Source organism: Phacochoerus africanus, chromosome 2, assembly GCF_016906955.1.
Source record: "Phacochoerus africanus isolate WHEZ1 chromosome 2, ROS_Pafr_v1, whole genome shotgun sequence".
NCBI lineage: Eukaryota > Metazoa > Chordata > Mammalia > Artiodactyla > Suidae > Phacochoerus > Phacochoerus africanus.
Window position 1 is genome coordinate 238,933,881 of NC_062545.1, and position 22,840 is coordinate 238,956,720.

The 22,840-nt window shown below is 42.7% G+C and overlaps 1 protein-coding gene across 1 annotated transcript; it reads left to right on the forward strand.

Moving 5' to 3' along the window:
* The first annotated feature begins 762 nt into the window (after positions 1–762).
* CCIN (calicin) lies at positions 763–2,893 on the forward strand. The gene has a single exon (XM_047769561.1). It carries the CDS (start codon positions 1,036–1,038, stop codon positions 2,800–2,802), a length of 1,767 nt encoding a protein of 588 aa, XP_047625517.1. The 5' UTR covers positions 763–1,035; the 3' UTR covers positions 2,803–2,893.
* Positions 2,894–22,840: the final 19,947 nt, after the last annotated feature.

A 22,840-nucleotide genomic window follows, 5' to 3' on the forward strand; every position in this document is an offset into this window, starting at 1 on the left:
AACACTTGCATTTTTGCTCCAGTGACTGGCCTCTACCTCTGTTTTATTTATTTATTTTATTTTATTTATTATTTATTTATTTATTTTGGACTTTTTGCCATTTCCAGGGCTGCTCCCACAGCATATGGAGGTTCCCAGGCTAGGGGTCCAATCGGAGCTGTAGCCGCCGGCCTACACCAGAGCCACAGCAACGCGGGATCCGAGCAGAGTCTGCGACCTACACCCCAGCTCACGGCAACACCAGATCCTTAACCCACTGAGCGAGGCCAGGGTTCAAACCCGCAACCTCATGGTTCCTAGTCAGATTCGTTAACCCCTGAGCCACGACGGGAACTCCTACCTCTCAGTTTTATAAGGAATGTTTTCTGTGTACCCAAAGGTAAGAAGCCATAGAACAGAGCTCTCTTTCTCTGATACCCAGGGGCCTTGGCAGAGAAGAGAGCGTTGGGGCTTGAGAATCACAGACAGAGGAGCTGAGTAGTTCAGAGTGTCCTGAAAGGTGGGGAAAGTGCTTCATTACAGAAGGCCTGGGTCCCAGGCCCTGCTGCTTCCGACTGGCTACATGACCTTGGACAAACCCCTTCTGTTCTCCGAGCCTCAGTTTCCCTCCTGCACAAAGTACATTCTTCTAGATGATCTAATAATCCCTTTCCTTCCCCCAGCCTCCCTCACCCTCCCTCCACCAACCCCTGCCTAAAGTGGCTCTGGCGTTCTAGCAGCACTCTCCCAGGTGGGAGTTGCGACCTATCTGCGTGTCCTCCTGAGTTCTGGACCCCAGCATGCGTCCTGGCCTTGGCAGATCAGGTCGGGGCCGTCGGAGGGGAGAAAAGCCCTGTGCCTCTGAGAAAGGCCTGGGGTGGGGGGGTCGGCATTGTGATGACCTCGCCCACTCTATGACATCATCCTCTCTCCCACCCGCCCGGCTCCCTGCTCAACTGCGCTGCAGACAACCATCCATCTGAATCCCAAAGGCCTGAGAAAGTCCGTTCTCCAGTACCTGCTGCTGATCGTCTGCCTCAGCCAGCAAGAAGCACCATGAAATTGGAATTCACCGAGAAAAACTACAACAGCTTCGTGCTGCAGAACCTGAACAAACAGAGGAAACGCAAAGAGTACTGGGACATGGCCCTGACTGTGGACCACCACGTCTTCTTTGCACATCGCAACGTGCTGGCTGCCGTCTCTCCGCTGGTGAAGAGCCTCATCTCTAACCACGACATGAAAACCACCGATGAGCTCTTTATCACCATCGACCCCAACTACCTGAGTCCGACCACGGTGGACCACCTCCTAGACTACTTTTACAGCGGCAAGGTGGTGATCTCCGAGCAGAACGTGGAGGAGCTGCTTCGCGGGGCCCAGTATTTCAACACCCCCCGCCTTCGAATTCACTGCAATGACTTCCTGATCAAGTCCATCCGCCGTGCCAACTGCTTGCGCTACCTCTTCTTGGCCGAGTTGTTTGAACTCAAAGAGGTCTCGGACTTGGCCTACTCCGGCATTCGCGACAACTTCCATTACTGGGCCAGCCCCGAGGGCTCCCTGCACTTCATGCGCTGTCCACCTGTCATCTTCGGCCGCCTGCTGCGCGATGAAAACTTGCACGTGCTCAACGAGGACCAGGCTCTCCAGGCACTCCTCAGTTGGGTATACTTCCGGAAGGATGAGCGGGAGAAGTATTTCAAGAAGTTCTTCAATTACATCAATCTCAATGCCGTCTCCAACAAGACGCTGATGTATGCCAGCAACAAGCTGATGGGCATGGAGAACAGCTCAGCCCACTCCACCCTGATTGAGAGTGTCCTTGTGGACCGCAAGCAGGAGAGGCCAACCAGCCTGCTGAGCTACCAGCGGAAAGGGGCCCTGCTTGATTCGGTGGTCATCCTCGGAGGCCAGAAGGCCCACGGCAAGTTCAACGATGGCGTGTTCGCTTACATCATCCAGGAGAACCTGTGGTTGAAGCTCTCGGAGATGCCCTATCGGGCGGCAGCCCTTAGCGCCACCGCGGCCGGTCGCTACATCTACATCTCTGGTGGCACCACGGAGCAGATCTCAGGGCTGAAGACAGCCTGGCGGTATGACATGGATGACAACTCCTGGACCAAGTTGCCCGACCTGCCCATTGGGCTTGTCTTCCACACCATGGTGACCTGTGGGGGGACGGTGTACTCAGTGGGCGGGAGCATCGCTCCAAGGCGGTATGTCTCCAACATCTTTCGCTATGATGAACGCAAGGAGGCCTGGTGCCTCGCAGGGAAGATGAGCATCCCTATGGACGGCACAGCCGTGATCACCAAGGGTGACCGGAACCTGTACATTGTCACTGGGCGGTGCCTGGTGAAGGGCTACATCTCCCGGGTTGGGGTGGTGGACTGCTTCGACACCAACACTGGGGACGTGGTCCAGTGTATCACCTTCCCCATCGAGTTCAACCACCGGCCCCTGCTCTCTTTTCATCAGGACAACATCCTCTGTGTGTACAGCCACCGGCAGAGTGTGGAGATCAACCTGCAGAAGATAAAGGCCAACAAGACGACCACCTCGGTGCCTCTCTTGCCCAACAACTGCCCCTTGGATGTGTCCCATGCGATCTGCTCCATTGGAGACAGCAAGGTGTTTGTGTGTGGAGGCGTTACCACAGCCAGCGATGTCCAGACAAAGGACTACACTATCAATCCAAACGCCTACCTGCTGGACCAAAAGACAGGCGAGTGGAAGACCCTGGCCCCACCACCAGAGGCACTGGACTGCCCTGCCTGCTGTCTGGCCAAGCTACCTTGCAAGATTCTTCAAAGGATTTAAACAGCTTTTTAAGTGGGAGAATAAGTAAATTCATTATTATTCACAGTTTATTGAGAGAGAGAAAGAGAGGAAGATGGCCTGTTGGTTCCTTCTTAGTCTGTTTGGCCCTGAAAGTGGAGATCCTGGGCTCCTTCCAGTGGGGGGACTTCAGGGTCAGGCTCTTACTGGAGGGATCCAATCTGAGGCTGGAAACAAGTCTCTGGTGGGTGGGAATGAGGCATCTCCTGGGCACTGATTCCCAGTGGGTGGAAACTCAGGGTCACTCTGTTCCTGGAGGCATCCAAGCAGAGGCTGGAAAGGAGTCCCTGGTGAGTGATGGTGGGTGAGATGGAGGCATCTCCTGGGCATGGGCCAAGGTGATGTCTGGAAGGTCCCTATTCTGTACCCGGGTAGTTGCCATACAGGCATCTGCTCGACTGACAGGTAAAGCATTTGCTTAGAGTCGTGAAGCCTCAGGCTCCTCCAACACCCGTTTCCTTTGAGTCTGCCCGGAAAGCAGGGGAGGGCCAACTCCAGGCCTGGGAGCGGAGCCACCTGGGCTGGGGAGGGAGGAGGTGGGGGTGGGCAGGCTCAGGGATGGAAGCAGAAGGAACAGTGTTGGGACGGGAGAGGGGGGCAGGATTCCTTGGCTGTTGTGCTTGACTGTGCAGCTATGGTGTGTGTGTGTGTGTGTGTGTGTGTGTGTGTGTGTGTGTGTGTCTCATTTGTGGGGAAGTTGGGGTTTCCTTACAACTGTTCCCAGTTAAGCAAGGTTCTTGGAGAACTTTTTCCTGGAATACAAGGTCTGAGGAACTAGGGCTGGAAGAGAGGTGAATAAAGGGAGAAAAAAGAAACCTACATCTCTGCTGGAGAGATGTTTAGGCAGGATGACAGGATGTGAGACAGGATGGTGTAGTGATTAGGGTTTTGGACATTGAGGACAGATGGCCTGGTTCAAATAGCAGTTCCACCATTTACTGGGTAATCCTGGAAAAGTTACCAACATCTTTGTGCCTTAGTTTCCTTATCTATAAAAAGACATCAAGAAGGGTGCCTACCTCCCAGGGTGATGGGATGTGCTAAATCTCTGGCATCTATTAAAGTGCCGCAGGAGGACATTTTTGAAGGAAAAAGAAAGATGGTGAAGCAAGGGTCCAGGTTCACTGGCCCTTATATTAAGTGAGGTTCCCATAAAATATTCTCTGAAACTCCCTACCTCAAAGCCTCCTCACTTCTAACTACCTCTGTTTCCCTTTCGTTTATTTGTGTACTTACAATCCTCAGCAAATTAGAAGAAACTGACCAGGTCCTTAAAAACCATCTATAACCTTTGTTCATTCACTCATTCATTCATGAATGTACTTATCAATTCAGGCGCACGCGCGCACACACACACACACACACACACACACACACACGCCATTCACTGAGGCTTCTCTGTGCAGGTCCCTGTGCCAGGTGCTGGGGTTGTGGGGATGACACAGTCCCTGTCCTGGGAGAAGAGTATCTATACCAGTGCCATGATGTAACAGGAATATTATGCAAGCCACCCCTGTTCATTGCAATTTTTTCCTAGTAGCCATGTTAAAAAGGAAAAAAGAGGGCGTTCCTGTCGTGGCTCAGTGGAAAAGAGTCTGACTAGCATCCATGAGGATGCAGATTCGATTCCTGGCCTTGCTCAGTGGGTTAAGGATCCGGCGTTGCCGTGAGCTGTGGTGTAGGTTGTAGACACAGCTTGGATCTAATGTGGCTGTGGCTATGGTGCAGGCTGGCAGCTACAGCTCCGATTAGACCCCCTAGCCTGGGAACCTACATGTGCAGGCCTAAAAAGACAAAAAAAAAAAGTAAAAAGAAACAGGTGAAATTAATTTTAATAATATATTTCATCTAATTCAGGATATCTAAAAATTATTATTTAAACAAGTACTCAGTGTAAACATTTACCTTTTTCCTAAAATCAATCTGAGACTAGACCTGTGGTGGAGATTTCATTCTAGTTCTCTTTTCCCATCTTCCCTTTCAAAATTATTTGTCAAACACTTTACATATACACACACAGAGCAAACTTTACCTATCCCAAATGTTCCCAGGATGCCACATAAGGGTTTAAACCGGTGTCAGTGAAGCATCGGCGAAGCCTTCTTCCATCAAGACAGCAAAATCCAAAGAAGAGTCTGTTGTATTTTTCTGTCTTATTATACCTTTCTGTTAACATGTGAAGTTAGAAACTGCAATATTTTGGTCCAAGTTGGGTTGTTCAGAAGTATTAAAAAGCACAATGGAAGGATGACATATTTTTATTTATTTATTTACTTGTTTGTTTGTTTTTATCTTTTAGGGACACACCTGCAGCATGTTGAGGTTCCTAGGCTAGGGGCTGAATCGGAGCTGCAGCTGCCAGCCTACGTCACAGCCAGAGCCACAGCAACACGGATCCGAGCCAGATCTGTGACCTACAGCACATCTCATGGCAATGCTGGATCCTTAACCCACTGAGTGAGGCCAGGGATGGAACCTGCATCCTCGTGGATACTAGTCAGATTTGTTTCTGCTGAGCCACAAGAGGAACTCCAGATGACATATTTTATTTTATTTTATTATTATTTTTTAATTTTTTTTGTCTTTTTGCCATTTCTTGGGCTGCTCCCGCGGCACATGGATGTTCCCAGGCTAGGGGTCGAATTGGAGCTGTAGCCCCTGGTCTATGCCAGAGCCACAGCAATGCGGGATCCGAGCCGCATCTGCGACCTACACCACAGCTCACGGCAACGCTGGATCCTTAACCCACTGAGCAAGGCCAGGGATTGAACCCACAACCTCATGGTTCCTAGTCGGATTCGTTAACCACTGAGCCATGATGAGAACTCCCAGATGACATATTTTAAAAAGCTTTATTGAGATATGTCACATAACATATAATTCACCCATTTAAAGTATAATATTCAACAACTTTTATATATTCCCAGACCAGTACAATCCCTGCCACAATTCTAGAACATTTTCATCACTCTAAAAAAAAAAAAAAAACAACCTTGTACCACTTAGCTGTAAACCTCTCATCCCCTCACTTTCCTAGTCCTAGGCAACCACTAATCTACTTTCTGTTTCAATGGATTAGCCTATTCTAGACATTCCATATAAAATGTGACCCTTTATCTAGCTTCTTTCACTTAGCATAATGTTTTCAAGGTCTGCCACTTTCCAGTGTGTGCCAGTACTTCATTCCTTTTTACAAAGTTAAATCATATTCCATTGTGTGGATATGTCATGTTTTATGTACCCATTTATCTGTTAGCTTGTGGACATTTGAGTTGTTTCCGTTTCTTTGCAATTATGAATAGAGCCCTATGAACGTTTGTGTACAAGGTTTTGTGTTCACATGTGTTTTCATTTCTCTTGGGTATATACCTAGGAATAAAACTTTTGGATCAAATTTTAACTCTTATGTTTAATCATCAAAGCAGTGGCATTACTGTATATTCCCAATTGCAATGTGTAAGGCTTCTAATTTTTCTGCACCCTTACCAAAACTCTTTATTATCTGTTTTTCTACTTACTATCATCCTGTTGGGAGCAAGTAGCATCTCATTATGCTTTTTTTTTTAAAAAAAAATAAATTTGGTTGGAGAATAGTTGACTTAGAAAGGTGTGTTAGGAGTTCCCGTCGTGGCTCAGTGGTTAACGAATCTGACTAGGAACCATGAGGTTGCGGGTTTGAACCCTGGCCTCCCTCAGTGGGTTAAGGATCCGGCGTTGCTGTGAGCTGTGGTGTAGGTCACACACGCGGCTTGGATCCCAAGTTGCTGTGGCTCTGGCATAGGCCGGTGGCTACAGCTCCAATTCGATCCCTAGCCTGGGAACCTCCATATGCCACGGGAGCAGCCCAAGAAATGGCAAGACAAAAAAAAAAAAAGGAAAGGTGTGTTAGTTTTAGGTGTACAGCAATGTAAAGGAATCATGCATGTATATAATCTCCATTCTTTTTCAGATTTTTTCCCCCTTATAGGTTCTTATACAGTATTAAGTAGTATTACCCTGTTGCTATACAGTATGTTCTTGTTTCTCATTGTGTTTTTTGTTTGTTTGTTTGTTTTGTCTTTTTGCCTTTTCTAGGGCCACTCCCGCAGCATATGGAGGTTCCCAGGCTAGGGGTCCAATCGGAGCTGTAGCCACCAGCCTACGCCAGAGCCACAGCAACGCGGGATCTGAGCCGTGTCTGCAACCTACACCACAGCTCACGGCAATGCCGGATCCTTAGCCCACTGAGCAAGGCCAGGGATTGAACCCGCAACCTCATAGTTCCTAGTCGGATTCGTTAACCACTGAGCCACGACGGGAACTCCTCATTGTGGTTTTGATTCACATTTCCCTGACGCCTAAATGATGTTGGATGTCTTTTCATGGGCTTACTTTTGATGACTGTTGTTTAATAACCTTGCTTCTTCCATGCTCAACTCTTATCAGAGAAAGTTTTATTCCTGAGGAAGAGTTCTGTAGGACAAAACACAGGTAGCATGGCTCAGAAACATGACAGTCATAGTGCATTGTTTCATTCAGGCCACAGAATCATGACGAGTCTATTCCTTACCACCTAGCCATCTACCTTAGAATATTTAATATATATATATTTTCTTTTTAGGGCCTCACCTGCGGCACATGGAGGTTCCCAGTCTAGGGGGTCCAATTGGAGTTACAGCTGCCAGCCTACACCACAGCCACAGCCACGCAGGATCTGAGCTGTGTCTGCAACCTACATCACAGCTTATGGCAATGCCAGATCCGTAACCCACTGAGCGAGGCCAGGGATCGAACCCGCAACCTTATGGTTGCTAGTTGGATTCGTTTCCTCTGCACTTTTTTAAAAGTACGTTAGAAAATATCCACTGCTAAGCATGTCCTCTCTGCATCTTCACTATTCCTGGCAATGAGAAAGAGCTCCCATTCTCTTGGCTCTATGTGTATTTGGTACCATTTAAAGGAAAACATAAAAAGTTCCACATTTACTTTCAAAAGAACAGTATTATATCTTTGAACAAAAGTAAATATATCACATGTAAACTAGAACACTTATTATTGGAAGGCTTTATTCAGACTCCTCAGAACATTTAAAATCTTTTTAAGAATATAACACACGTCTATGGAATTCCCATCGTGGCTCATGGACTAGCATCCATGAGTTTGATCCCTGGCCTTGCTCAGTGGGTTATGGATCTGGTGTTGCCATGAGCTGTGGTGTAGGTCGCAGACGCAGCTCAGATCCTACATCGTTGTGGCTTTGGTGTAGGTGGGTGGCTCCAGCTCTGATTCCACCCCTAGCCTGGGAACCTGCATATGCCGTGGGTGTGGCCCTAAAAAGGCAAAAAGACCAAAAACGATAATATAGCACACAACTCATAACTGTATAGCTTCATAAATTATTTTAAATATTGCATATATCCATGTAATCATTATCGAGCTCAAGAAATAGATTATTGCCAATACCTGAAATGTCTCCTATGTGGCCCCCTTCCTGATTTTAATGCCGTCTCTCCCCTCTGACTTTTATGGTATAGCCCTTGCTTCTCTATATGGTTTTGCCCATCCGAGTAGGCATGTCTAAAACACAGATTAGTTCAGGCTGTTTTTGAACTTTACATAAGAGAATTGTACCATATGAATTATTTTGTGTCTGGCTCTTTTTGTTCGAATTGTGTTTTTACAATTCATCCACGTTGTATGTAGGTGTAGTTCTTCCCACGCCTTGTCTGTATAGTGTTCTGTAGGCACATCCTTTTATTTATTCAGTCTCCTCTTGATAGATATCTGGGTTGTTTCCAGTTTGGACAATTATAGATAATGCAATTCTTGTGAATGTATCTTGGTGCACATGTACTCAGGTTTATCTAGGATATACAGCCAGGAGGGGAATTACTGTCTTCATTTCTAGATAAGGCTAAACTGTTTTGCAAAGTGATTGTGCCAATTTACTTTGCCATCAGCGGCACATGAGAAATCCTGTTGCTTCTACATGCTTGCCAGTAGTTGAGATTGTCAGATTTTTAAATGAGAGCCAATTGGATATGAAGTGTTATCTCAGTTCTGTTTTAATTTGCATTCTCTTGATTGATAATTACAGTTAAGCACCTTTTCCTGTTAATTGGACGTTTGGATCTGCTCTTTTGTGAAATCTTTGCTTTTTTCTGTTTGGTTGACTATTTTCTCTTTTTGACTTGTTGGAATTCTGAATATATTCTGGATATGAGCTCCTTATAGGTTTCACATGTGGTTAACATCTTCTATTCTGTGGCTTGCCTTTTAACTCGTAAAGGTATATTTTACTTTTAATTCATCTGATTTGTCTTTCCTTTTTGGTTACTGTTCTTTTTTTTTTCTTTGTCTTTTTGCCATTTCTTGGGCCGCTCCCACGGCATATGGAGGTTCCCAGGCCAGGGGTCGAATCGGAGCTGCAGCTGCCAGCCTACACCAGAGCCACAGCAACGCAGGATCCGAGCCACATCTGTGACCTACACCACAGCTCACGGCAATACCGGATCCTTAACCCACTGAGCAAGGGCAGGGATCGAACCTGCAACCTCATGGTTCCTAGTCAGATTCGTTAACCACTGCGCCACGACGGGAACTCCTGGTTACTGTTCTTGATACTTGAAGAAATCATTCTCTAGCCTAGGGTCACAAATATCCCACATGGAAACGTAATTGTCCCAGTACCAGTTTTCCTTCTTCTCTGCAGTGCCACCTTTTAAAATCACATGTCCATGACGAGCTTTCTTATTCCGTTGGCCTATTTGTCAGCCTTACACCAATACCACTGCCTCCATTTTTATAGCCTTATCATATCCTATTCAGTTTAGAATTAGTTTGTCAAGATGCACAAAAAAACTGTGAGGACTTTGGTTGTGATCCTGCTGAATTTATAGATCAATGTAGGAAAATTTCATGTATTTAGAATATCAATTTTTGTAATTCATGGACATGGTATATCTCTCCATTTTGGAGAGTATTCATTAATTTCTCTTTTATACTTTACTTTCTAGAGGTCTCACACAACTTTTGTTATATTTATTCCCAGGTACCTGATGTTTAAAAATTATATAATATTTTTTAAAATATATACCTTATATATAGTATTCCTTTAAAACATATATGTAGGAGTTCCTGTCATGGCTCAGTGGTTAACAAATCCGATTAGGAACCATGAGGTTTGCGGGTTCGACCCCTGGCCTCACTCAATGGGTTAAGGATCTGGCGTTGCCGTGAGCTGTGGTGTAGTTTGCAGACGCGGCTCAGATCCCGTGTTGCAGTGGCTCTGGTGTAGGCCGGTGGCTACAGCTCCAATCAGACCCCTAGCTTGGGAACCTCCATATGCCACGGGTGCAGCCCTAGAAAAGACAAAAAATAAAATAAAATATATATGTAGTATTCCTTTTAAAAATTTATTTATTCTTTTTAGAGTTAGTCTATAGAAATACAGTTGATTTCTGGATATTGATTTTCCATTTCGCAGATTGTAGATCTTTAGATATTTTGAATGTGAGCTCTTTTTTTCTATTTATTTATTTATTTTTTTTTATCTTTTTGCTGTTTCTTGGGCCACTCTCGTGGCATATGGAGGTTCCCAGGCTAGGGGTTGAATCGGAGCTGTAGCCACCGGCCTAGGCCAGAGCCACAGCAACGCGGGATCCGAGCCGCGTCTGCAACCTACACCACAGCTCACGGCAACGCCGGATCGTTAACCCACTGAGCAGGGGCAGGGACCGAACCCGCAACCTCATGGTTCCTAGTCAGATTCGTTAACCACTGCGCCACGACGGGAACTCCTGAATGTGAGCCCTTTATTAGTTGTACACGTAGTAAATATCTTCTCTTTACTCAATATGAATCGTAGCTCTAAATGTAAAATGTAAAAACTACAAATGTTTTAGAAGGAAACATGGAGAAATTCTTTGTAACCTGGGTTAAGCACAGATTTGTTAAGTAGAACACTCAAAGCATGATCCATTTAAAAATGGATAAATTGGACCTCATCAAAATGAAAAACTCTGAGTGGGAAAGACACAGTTAAGAGGATAGAAGGACAAACCACAACTGAAGAAAATATTTGCAAATCACCTCTTTGGCAAAAAACTTGTATCCAGAATATATAAAGAAATTTGTAATAATTTATTTGTAGATATTTCCATACTTTCTGTATAAACAGTTTTATCATATATAAATAATGACTTGGTTTTTTTAAGAAGGTTCCCTTGAGTCCAAGTTGCTAAAAGTTTATTGTGATAGATATTGAATTATCAAATACTTTTTCTGCATCCTTATTAAAAAGAGCATTTTTTCTCCTTGTTTTAGGACAAGTAACTTTTATTAATCTATCAATGTAAAACCATCTGTCCATTCCTGGGACAATGTAACTTGGTTGTGACATATTATGTATATATTTTTATATAAAATACAATATACACTTATACAACTATTAGACTCAAATTATATAATTTCTTTAAAGTATTACTGGATTCCATCCACTATATATTCATTTAGTTTTATACTTGTAGAATTATCGCATGGAGCTCTTGTGAATGGTATTTTATTTTATTTTTTTTAATTTTTTTTTCCCACTGTGCAGCAAGGGGATCAAATTATCCTTACATGTATACATTCCCCCCCTTGTTCTGTTGCAATATGAATATCTAGACATAGTTCTCAATGCTACTCAGCAGGATCTCCTTGTAAATCTAGTGGATGGTATTTTAAAAGTGTTAGTTTCATACACTGCTAGTACTGTATAGAAATATAATTGATTTTTGTGTGTCAATCATATTCCTTGCAGTTTTGCTAAACTCACTTATTTTGAGAGTTTATTGGGTAGATTTTTTTATATTCTCTATGTAGACAATCATGTCATCTACAAATAGGGACAGTTTTATTTCTTCCTCTCCAATCTGTATGCCTCATGTCTTTTTCTTGTCTTGCAGTGCTGACTAGGACTTCTAGTACAATGTTGAACAGGAATGATGAGAGGGGACATCCTTGACTTGTCCCTGACCCTAGGGGGACAGCAGTCAGCCTTTCACCATTAAAAATAATGAGTTTTTCATAGATGTCCTTTATCAGGCTGAGGAAGTTCTCCTATATTCCTAGATTGCTGATTATTTCATAAAAAGTGAAAGTTGAATTTTGTCCATTTTTTTCTGTGTGAATTAATATAATTATGTGAGTTTTCTTCATTAGACTGTGAATGTGATAGAATACATTGATTTTTCAAATATTGAACCATCTTTGCATCCTGGGAAAAACTCCATTTTGTTGTGATGTATTGTTCTTTCTATATGTTGCTGGATTCAATTTGCTAACATTCTGTAGGATTTTTGCATTTCTGTTCTTAGGGGATATTGGTCTATAGTTTTATTGTTTATTGTTTGTTTTGGGGTTTTTTGTTTTGTTTTGTTTTTGGGATACTGCCTTTGTCTACTTTTGGTATTGGAGTAATGCTTCCCCATAAAATGAATTGGGAAATGCACATTTCCCTCTCTCTCTTTCCCTGAAGACATTGTGTAGAATTGGTCATACTTATTTAAATATTTAGTTGAACTAGCCAGCAATGCTCTCTGGCTCTGGAGGTTTATTTTTGTGAAAGGTTTTAAACTACAAACCCAATTTCTTAGAGAGTTATGGGACTATTTAGATTTTCTATTTCATCTGTGGTGAGCTTGAATACATTATAGCTTTCAGGAATTTGTCCATTTCACTTAAATTATCCAATTTCTATACATTGAGTTGTTCATAACATTCTCTTATTATCTTTTTAATGTTTCCAGTGTCTTTCAATCAATATTGCTAATTTGGGTCTTTTTACTTGTAAGTCTTGATAGAGATTCATGGAATTTTTTTCAGAGTCAGATTTTAATTTCACTAAGTTTTCTTTATTTTTCAGTTTTATGGATTTATGCTTTTAATTGTTTCTTTCCTCTGCTTGCTTTGACTTTATTATGCTCTTTTCTATTTCTTAAGGTGAAAACTTAGATTATTTACTTGAGACCTTGCTTCTTTTCTAATATAAGGATCTAATATTATACATTTCACTCTAAGAACTACTTTAATGTTGTATTTTCACCTGCTCACTTCAAAATACTTGCTAATTTCTCCCAAGACTTCCTCTTTGACTCATGGATTATTTAAAAGTGTACTGTTTAATTTCCAAAGGTGTAGAGTTTTCCTAATATCTTTCTGTTTATGATATCTACTTTCATTCCATTGTAGTCAAAGAGCATCCATTATACTTTTTTTCAACTATAATTGTGGATTTGTGTTTTTCATTTCTGTCAGTTTTTTCTTCATCTATTTTAAGACCATTGTTGTAACACACACATATTATTTAGAATTGTAATGAATTCTTGGTGAATTGATCCTTTTATCATTATGTAATAAATGGTTTTATCCTTTGTAATTTTCCTTGCTTTGAGTCTACTTTGACATGACATGACATGCATGGTAATATCTTTTTCCATCGTTTTACTATGAACCTATCTATATTATTATGTTTGAAGTGAGTACCTTATAGGCAGAATATACTTGGTTCATGTTTTATTATTCATTCTAACCATTTGTTCCCCCCACCCCACCCCATGGGTGTGTTTAAAATACATTTAATGCAATTATTGACATGTTTGGATTTAGGTCTACTATTTTATAATTAGTTTTCCCCCTTTCCCCTCTATCATTCCTCTGCCTTACTTGGGGTTATTTGTAAAAATTTTACTATCCTATTTTAATTTATTGTGTTTTGACTATATCTCTTGGTGTAAAAGTTCTAGAGGTTGTTTTATGGATTACAAAGTACATACTGAACTTAATGATCTTTTTTAAATTAATATTTACCTACTTCAAGTGGAATATAAAAACCTTACTGCCATCTAGGTCCCTTTCCCCTCCCTCCTTTATATTATAGTTGTCATATATAAGACATGGTGTCTGGAAACCCCGTCAGACACTTTTCTTTCTTGCTTTCAAACATCAAGCTTATTTTCAAGACCTCAAGAGGAAAATAATAGTCTACTCTTTTTGCCTAGATATTTATCATTTCTGCCACTCTTCCTTCATTCCTGATGTTTCAAGATTCCTTTTGGTGTCATTTCCCTTTCCTCTGAAAACTCTTCAGGAGCAGTTCTTTTGGAGCATATCATCCGACCATAAATTCTCCTACTTTTCCTTCTTCTGGAAATGTCTTTATTTTATCTTCATGAAATATTCACTGAAGGTGAAATATTTTCACTGGATATAAAATTCTCACTTGATAGTTCTTTTTTCCAACACCTTACAAGTGTTGTGCCACCTCCTCTGGCCTTAATGGTGTCCGATGAAAATTCAACACTCATTGAAATCATTGGCCCCTTGTGGTAATGTGTTATTTTTGTCTGGCTTCTTTAAAGATTTTTTTTTTTCTTTAGCTTTCAGTAGTTTTACTAGGATGTGACTGGATGTACATTTCTTTGGTTTTATTTTGTTGGGGGTTCACTGAGCTTTTTGAATCTGTAGATTTACATCTTTGCCAAATTTAGAAACTTTTCAGCTGTTATTACTTCAAATATTTTTCCAGCTCTGTGCTCTTTCTCCTCTCTTTCTGGAAGTCTGATGGAACAAATGTTGGACTTGTTGTTCCACAGGTCCCTGGGGCTCTTTTCAGCATTTTTTTTCCCTCACTGTCCAGATTAATATCTACTGATCAATCTTCATGTTCAGTAACTCTTACCTCTGTCATCTCCATTTTGCTTTGGGGTATAACCCGTGATGTTTTTTAAATTTGCTTTTAAAATTTTCTAGTTCAAATATTTCCATTTTGTAAAAAATATAAAGCATAAAAAATTCCATTTTTTTCCATTGTTCCATTTTGTTTGTTCCATTTCTTTACTGAAACTTTTGAGTTTTCCATTTGTTTCAAGGATGCTTGCAATTATTTCTTAGACTAGTTTTATAATCGCTGATGTAAAGTCTTTGGCAGATAATTCCAGTGTCAAAGTCACCTTGGTATTGACATCTATTGATTTCTTTTTATTTGTGAGTTGAGATTTTCCTGGTCATTCATATGCCAAGTAGTTTTTAAATACTGTATCTTAAATATTTTAGATATATGATATGAGACTTTGGGTCTTGTTTAAATCCTACAAAGATGTTGAAATTTTTGTATAAGTAAGCAGTTGACCTAATTAGTTTCAAGCCATAAGTTCCAACTGACATGTTGTGGGCTGTGGTTAGAATTTCATTTCAGGAGTTCCCGTCGTGGCTCAGTGGTTAACGAATCTGACTAGGAACCATGAGGTTGCGGGTTCAATCCCTGGCCTCGCTCAGTGGGTCAAGGATCCAGCTGTGGCTCTGGTGTAGGCCGGCAGCTACCGCTCTGATCAGACCCCTAGCCTGGAAGCCTCCATATGCCATGGGTGCGGTCCTAGAAAAAAACAAACAAACAAAAAGAACCCCCCCCAAAACAAAGAATTTCATTTCAATCTTCAAAGACCTTACAAAAATATTTGGATCTGTCCCAAGTTTGCACGACCCAGCGACCACTCTGGGACCTGGCTGATGGTAAATTCAGTTAAGACTTTTATATGCCAACTAGGACCAGATCAACTGAACCACAGGTAAGGGCTGAGCCCAGGAAATTGTAAACAATTTTATGGGGTCATGCTCCCAAGCCCCTCACTCACTCTGATCTCCTGTGTACTAATCAGTTCCCCACGGTTTCTCTTTTCGGTCCTCCACCCAGAGAAAAGTAAAAGCCAGAGCTTTGCTTAGCCCACTCTGCCATGCACTTTCATAGTGGCAGAGGAGCAGAGGATAAAAGACGGTGAACTCATTACCACTTCAGTGCTTCACATTCCTAACGTCCCCAATTTGTCCGCCACTTTTACTTTTCAGAGTCCTCAGATAGCTGCTTCTGCTTCATGCATTCTGGCTGGGTTTTATGACTGCATTCAGTGGGAAAAGCCAGGAGGCATTTGCTTACTCCATCATACTCCCACTCAGGGTTTTTTCAACTATATTCATGAATGACTTTACATAAAATTTCCCTTTCTCTTACCGTGTTTGTTGGGTTTTGTATCATGATTATGCTTCCCATAAAATGAGTATTATCTTTTTAAAAAATTCTCTGGAGGAATTTGTGCAGACTGGAATTTTTGCCAATGAAGCCAAAGGGCATTTTCTTTGTGTGAAGAATTTTATTTTATTTTATTTTTTAAGGTAGCACCCATGGCATATGGAAGTTCCCAGGCTAGGGGTTGAATCGGAGCTGCAGCTGCCAGCCTACACCACAGCCACAGCAATGCCAGATCCGAGCTGCATCTGCGACCTACAGCACAGCTCATGGTAACACCAGATCCTTAACACACTGAGTGGGACCAGGGATCAAACCTGAATTCTCATGGATACTAGTCAGGTTCCTTACTGCTGAGCCACAATGGGAACTCCTGTGTGAGGGGTTTTAATTTATTTAAAAATGTTTTTACTAGTTTATAGGACTATTCAGTTCTATTTCTCCTTGCATTATTTTTAAGTTGTATTTTCCTAGGAATTTCTCTATTTCATTTAAGTTTTCAAATTTATTACATACGATTGTCAGTATGTCCTTTTATGACCTTTATAATGTCTTTTTTTTAATGTGTTTTTTGGGGGGGAATTCCTGTTGTGGCTCAGTAGAAACAAATCCGACTAGCATCCATGAGAGTGCTGGTTTGATCCCTGGCCTTGTAAGTGGATTAAGGATCTGGTGTAGCCATGAGCTGTGCTATAGATTACAGACATGGCTCAGATCCCACATTGCTATGGCTGTGGTGTAGGCCAGCAACTATAGCTCCAATTCAACCCCTAGCCTGGGAACTTATGTATGTTGCAGGGAGGCCCTAAAACAAAACAAACAAACAAAAAAAGCAAATAAAAAATGTGGCTCGGTGGATTAAGGATCTGGTGTTGTTGTCACTGTGGTGGTGTAGTGTTATGGGTTGCTGCTGTGCATGGGTTCAGTCCCTGGCTCAGGGAAATTCTGTATACCATGGGCATGGCCAAAAAAAAAAAATACTGATACATGCTACAACATGGATGAAACTTGAAAATATTACACTAAATAGAGAAGCCGGTCACGAAAGACTACATGTTGTCTAATTCCCTTCTTATTTTTATGAAAAGCCCACAATAGGCAGCTCTGTAGAGACAGAAAATAGAAAATGAGTGATTGCCTAGAACTGGGGGTGTTGAGGGTACTGAAAAGTGGTGACTAAAAGTACAAAGTTTCTTTTGGGAGTAATAACATTCTAAAATTGAGAGTGGTGATGGATGCACAATTCTGTAAATATAATAAAATCCACTGACCTTTATAAATATTTTAAATGGGTGAACTGTATGATAAGTGAGTTTTACCTAATAAACCTCTTAAAAAGACACTGTGCCTCTTCTTGGTCATTCTTTCTTGGATTACTCACTCTGGAGGATGTCAACTTCTGTGTCATGAGCAAATTTTTGGAGAGGTCCATGTGGCAGAGAACTGAGGCCTCCTGTCAACAGCCATGTGAGAGAACCTCATGAGAGACCCTGAGTCAGAACCACCCACCTAAGCCCCCCCAGTTTCCTGACCCTCAGAAACGGTGATATAATGTTTGTTATTTTAAGGTACTAATGTCTAATTACACAGCAATAAACAAACACATCTAGCTCTTTCTAACAAAATTTTACTTTTATAGTTAGTAATACTTAATATTAACATATTTAATATTTATGAAAATTTCTGGTATATTTTGTTGCTTTGATTAAATGTATACTACTAATAATGACATCAATCCCAACAAAAATTTAACATTCAGAGCCTTATGGTCATGGGATAGTTTTAAAAGTTAATTATATTACATACAAGGAAGTATGATAAGGGGCAAATGTTAGAATGATAGTATGAAGCAAAATTAAGAATCTGAGGAGTTCCCGTCGTGGCGCAGTGGTTAAAGAATCCGACTAGGAACCATGAGGTTGTGGGTTCGGTCCCTGCCCTTACTCAGTGAGTTAACGATCCTGCGTTGCCATGAGCTGTGGTGTAGGTTGCAGACGCAGCTCCGATCCTGCATTGCTGTGGCTCTGGTGTAGGCCGGTGGCTACAGCTCCGATTGGACCCCTAGCCTGGGAACCTCCATGTGCCGCAGGAGTGGCCCAAAGAAATAGCAAAAAGACAAAAAAAAAAAGAAAAAAAGAAAAGAAAATAAATCCCTTGCAGCTAATTAAGTTATGAAAAAGTTTAGATGTCAATTTAAAAATGCACAACAGGAGTTCTCATTGTGCTGCAGCAGAAACAAATCCGACTGGTATTTATGAGGATGCAAGTTTAATCCCTGGCCTTGCTCAGTGGGTTAAGGATCCGGCATTGTGTGAGCTACAGTGTAGGTCGCAGATGTGGCTCAGATCTGGCATTGCTGTGGCTGTGGTGTAAGCCAGCAGCTGTAGCTCTGATTTGACCCCTAGCCTAGGAACTTCCATATGCCGTGAGTACAGCCCTAAAAAGAAAAGAAAAAAAAGCATAACAGGCATGTAGTGTTTTTTGTTGTTGTTGTTTGTTTGTTTGGCATATGGAAGTTTCCAGGCCAGGAGTAGAACTGGAGCTGCAGCTGCAATGCATGGCACAGCCATGGCAACAAAAGATCCGAACCACATCTTTGACCAGTGCTGCAGCATGCTCCAACACCAGATGCTTAACCCACTGGGCCAGTCTGGAGATCCAACCCACAGCCTCACAGAGGCAATGTCAGGTTCTGCTAAGTCTGAACAGGAACCCCAGGAATGCAGATTTTACAGTTGTTTTTTGGGGGAGGAGGAGGTTTGTTTTATCGTGCTTGGAGTTTATGGTGATTCTCCTGAGTCTGTGGTTTGTTTTCCTTTACCAATTTTCGGAAATTCTTAGCCATTTTCTCTTCTATTATTGCTTCATTCTTTCTCCTCTCCTTGCTAAAATTACATTATAAAATGTATTCCTCATATGCCATGTTTTTAATGCTCTTTTCTGTTTTTCATCCTTTTCATTATGTTTCAGGTTGGATATTTTTCTGCTCTATCTTCTGGCCCACTAACTCTCTTTTCAGCTATGTCCATTATTAAATCTATCCACTGAATTCTCTTTTTTTTTCCTTTCTTTCTTTTTTTTGTTTTTTGTTTGTTTTTTGCCTTTTTAAGGCCATGTCTGCAGCATATGGAAGTTCCCAGGCTAGGGGTCAAATCGGAGCTGCAGCTGCCAGCCTACACCACAGCCACAGCAACACGGGATCGGAGCTGTGCCTGCGACCTACACCACAGCTCACAGCAATGCTGGATCCTTAACCCACTGAGCGAGGCCATGGATGGAATCCAAATCCTCATGGATACTAGCTGGGTTCGTTACCACTGAGCCATAACAGGAACTCCCTCCATGGAATTCTTAATATCAAACATTGTAAATTTTAGTTCTCAAATTTTTAAACTGCTAAAACTCAATATTTTAATTCTTTAAACTTATTAATCATAGTTAGTTTAAAGTCTGGGTCGGGAGTTCCCATTAAGTGGGTTAAGTTTCTGGCGTTGCCTTGAGCTGTGGTGTAGGTCGCAGATGCAGCTCAGATCCAGAATTGCTGTGGCTGTGGCATAGGCCAGCAGCTACAGCTCCGATTCGACCCCTAGCCTGGGAACCTCCATATGCCACAGGTGCAGCCCTAAAAAGACCAAAAAAAAAACCCCAAACAAACAAACAAACAAACAAAAAGTCTGGGTCTAATAACTCCATTATCTGAATCCCCTGGGATTTCTACTGTATGTCTGTCCTTGAACACATCTCTGAGCATGTTTTGTCTTTACATGCTTAGTTATTTTTGGATGAAAATTTTTTCCCACCAGAGAGAATTTACTCTAGCAAATACCTCCAGGCTAAAGGGAACTAGAAAGCTTTGGTCATTTTAATTCAAGCAAGGACTTTCCCCCCTTTTCTTCCTAGTGTGTAGCCCTTTGGGGGGCCCAAGAAAAATCCTGATACATTTATCAAGGCATCTTCTTCTTGGTAGGCCCTCATCTATTTTCTTCTCCCATCCTGGTTTGTTTGTTTTTTAGGGCTGCACCTTTAGCATATGGAAGTTCCCAGGCTAGAGGCTGAAATGGAGCTACAGTTGCCAGCCTACGCCACAGCCACAGCAACGAAGGTTCCGAGCTGTGTCTTCGACCTACACCACAGTTCATGGCAATGCCGGATCCTTGACCCACTGAGCGAGGCCAGGGATTGAACTCACATCCTCAAGGATACTAGCCGTGTTCATTATGCTTAGCCACAATGGGAACTCCACCAGCCTTGTGTATTGAAAACTCCAATCAGCTCTCAGCCTCTGCTTTTAGAACTACCAGTTTCCTTGAGAGGAACTGTGGCTCCAAATGTTCAGATCACTTTTCTTGACTGGTTTGTTTTTTTAGGGCTGCTCCTGTGGCACATGGAGGTTCTCAGGCTAGGGGTCTAATCAGAGCTGTAGCTACTGGTATACACTGGAGCCACAGCAACGCGGGATCTGAGCCATGTCTGCAACCTACACCACAGCTCACGGCAACGCTGGATCCTTAACCCACTGAGCAAGGCCAGGGATCGAACCCGCTACCTCATGGTTCCTAGTTGGATTTGTTAACCACTGTGCCACGATAGGAACTCCCTTTAAAAACTTTCTGCCCAGCTTCTTCTAGTTGTTTTCAACAGGAGAGTTGGCCCTCAGCAACTGGCCCACCATTGCTGGAATGAGGACTTTACCCTTGAACTTCAGACTTAGATTCCCAGCACACTGTTGAATGTCTCCTGAATACCCCACAGGTCTCTTGTGCTCACCACGGCCACACTGAACTCTTCATATGTCTCATCTCCTTCCCCGTTCCACACAACCAGATTTTCCTGTTGTGGCTATTTCTGTCCAGGGTTTTCCAAGCTATAAATGTTATCTTGAATCTCCTCTTTCCCTCTCTCCCTCCCTCTCTCTGCCTTCTAAAGGCTATCATTTACCAAGTACTAATTATAGTACCTCCATTATTCTCCTCCCACCTGAGCCCACTGCTCGGTTCCCTAGATGATCATCCTTGGTGCCCCACATCTCCCTCTGAGCCACTGCAGCAGTCTTTCCTAACTGTCCTTCCTGCTTTCAGAACCCTCTCCTGGGCTACGCTGCCTGAGCTGCCCGAAGATTGTTCCAGAACAGGGTTCTGACCAAGTCCTTGGCTCCCCAAAGTCCTTCAAAGGCTCCTCCTCTGCAAATGTGGTTATACTCCTCAACTAGGCACTAAGCCCTCCATGATTTGATGCCAACGTGCTTTCTTCAGCTGTATCCATTTACTTTCCCAACCTTCCATCATCTGGCCAAATTACTTCTCAGAGCACAGCACCACCCCTGGACTTTCTCCCTCTTCATCATCTCACTCAACACTTCTTTGAGATCCATCTCAAATGCTACTCCATTCCATCAACACATATTTACTGAACACCTGCTACGTGCCAGGCATAATGCTAGACCCTGAGCATACAAAGATGAGCAAGGCAGACATGGCCCCTGCCCTCACCTCAAGGACTACGTGGTGAGACAAGACACTGAGAAAGAACTTTCCTGTATGAAAGTATTTCTATATACACACACATGACCTGCCTCCCTTCCATGTTTTCAGTTCTTTGCTTGCTCTCTGCCCTCTCCACACCCCTACCCCGTCACCATCTGCCCCTCTCTTATAGTAATTTGTATGCATTTCTTACTGCTCCTGCATCAGATCCTTTTGGGGTTTAGAGGGTGGGAACTGTGAATTGGAGCTGTAGCCTCTGGCCTATGCCACAGCCACAGCAACACCAGATCCGAGCCACATCTGCGACCTACACCACAGCTCGCGGCAATGCCGGATCATTAACCCACAGAGCGAGGCCAGGGATCGAATTTGCGTCCTCATGAATACTAGTCAGATTCGTTTCCACTGAGCCATGATGGGAACTCCTGTCTCCAGATCTACCTTTAATTATTCCTCTTCATAAGAACCTCAAACTAATTTACTCTCCCTCCTCCAAACATGCCAAGCTGTGAAACTCTGCACAACAGTAATAGCAGGCCACTACAAGTGACTCTTCTAAATCTTACCCATATTCCATAACTGAGCTCCCAGCCACCTCCTCTGTGACATCATCATCCCTAAACACCTCAGATGATTTTCACAATTTTGAGTTGGGAATTTTGCTAATTTTGGATGATGACAGGTGGTGTCTCCTCCTGGTGACTCTCAGGAAGCTTCTCCAGAGTGAGGCATCTGCCCTGGAGAGAATGCTGTCACGTAGCTGCTACTCTAGTGAGCAACCAAAAGTTATCTTCCTTAGACCCTCGCATGGGAGTCACTGTCCCTTATCCTCCTAACAGGAATAGGATAGGTGGTTTTAAGAAGGTGAATGTGAAATTACTTCATGCATTGTTGCCAATTTGTTAGAATGAGCATTAAAACAAGGAGAGGAGGAAACTGAGTCAGTTGCAGGCCCTAAAGTTTTTAGTTTCTTATGTGTTTTTCTTCAAAACTTTCCTACACTCCATACTTGAAATGACTTTAAAAGTAAGTACATACTGTAAGGAAATAATTACCCTTTTGTGTCAACAAAGATACATGATTACTTTCAAAAACCACTTTCTTCTCCTTTGTGGACTACCTCTGGAGGCAACTTTGACCTCTGGCTGGCTTTTAGGTTTGTCTCTGTTTTTGACTTTTTAGGGTGGTGGTGAAGAAGGTCCTTCTGTTAGCCAGTGCATAAGCAACCTTCCCCCTATGAGCATGAGTAACTGGAATCACTCTATTATCTTGTCTATGGTATAGACAAAATTAGCCATGTTATGAACATGCACCTGAGTTTAAAGAAATCCTGTCATGGCTCAGTGGTAAACGAACCCGACTAAGAACCATGAGGTTGAGGGTTCCATCCCTCGCCTTGCTCAGCGGGTTAAGGATCCAGCACTGCCGTGAGCTGAGGTGTAGGTCGCAGACGAGGCTCGGATCCAGCGTTGCTATGGCTCTGGAGTAGGACGGT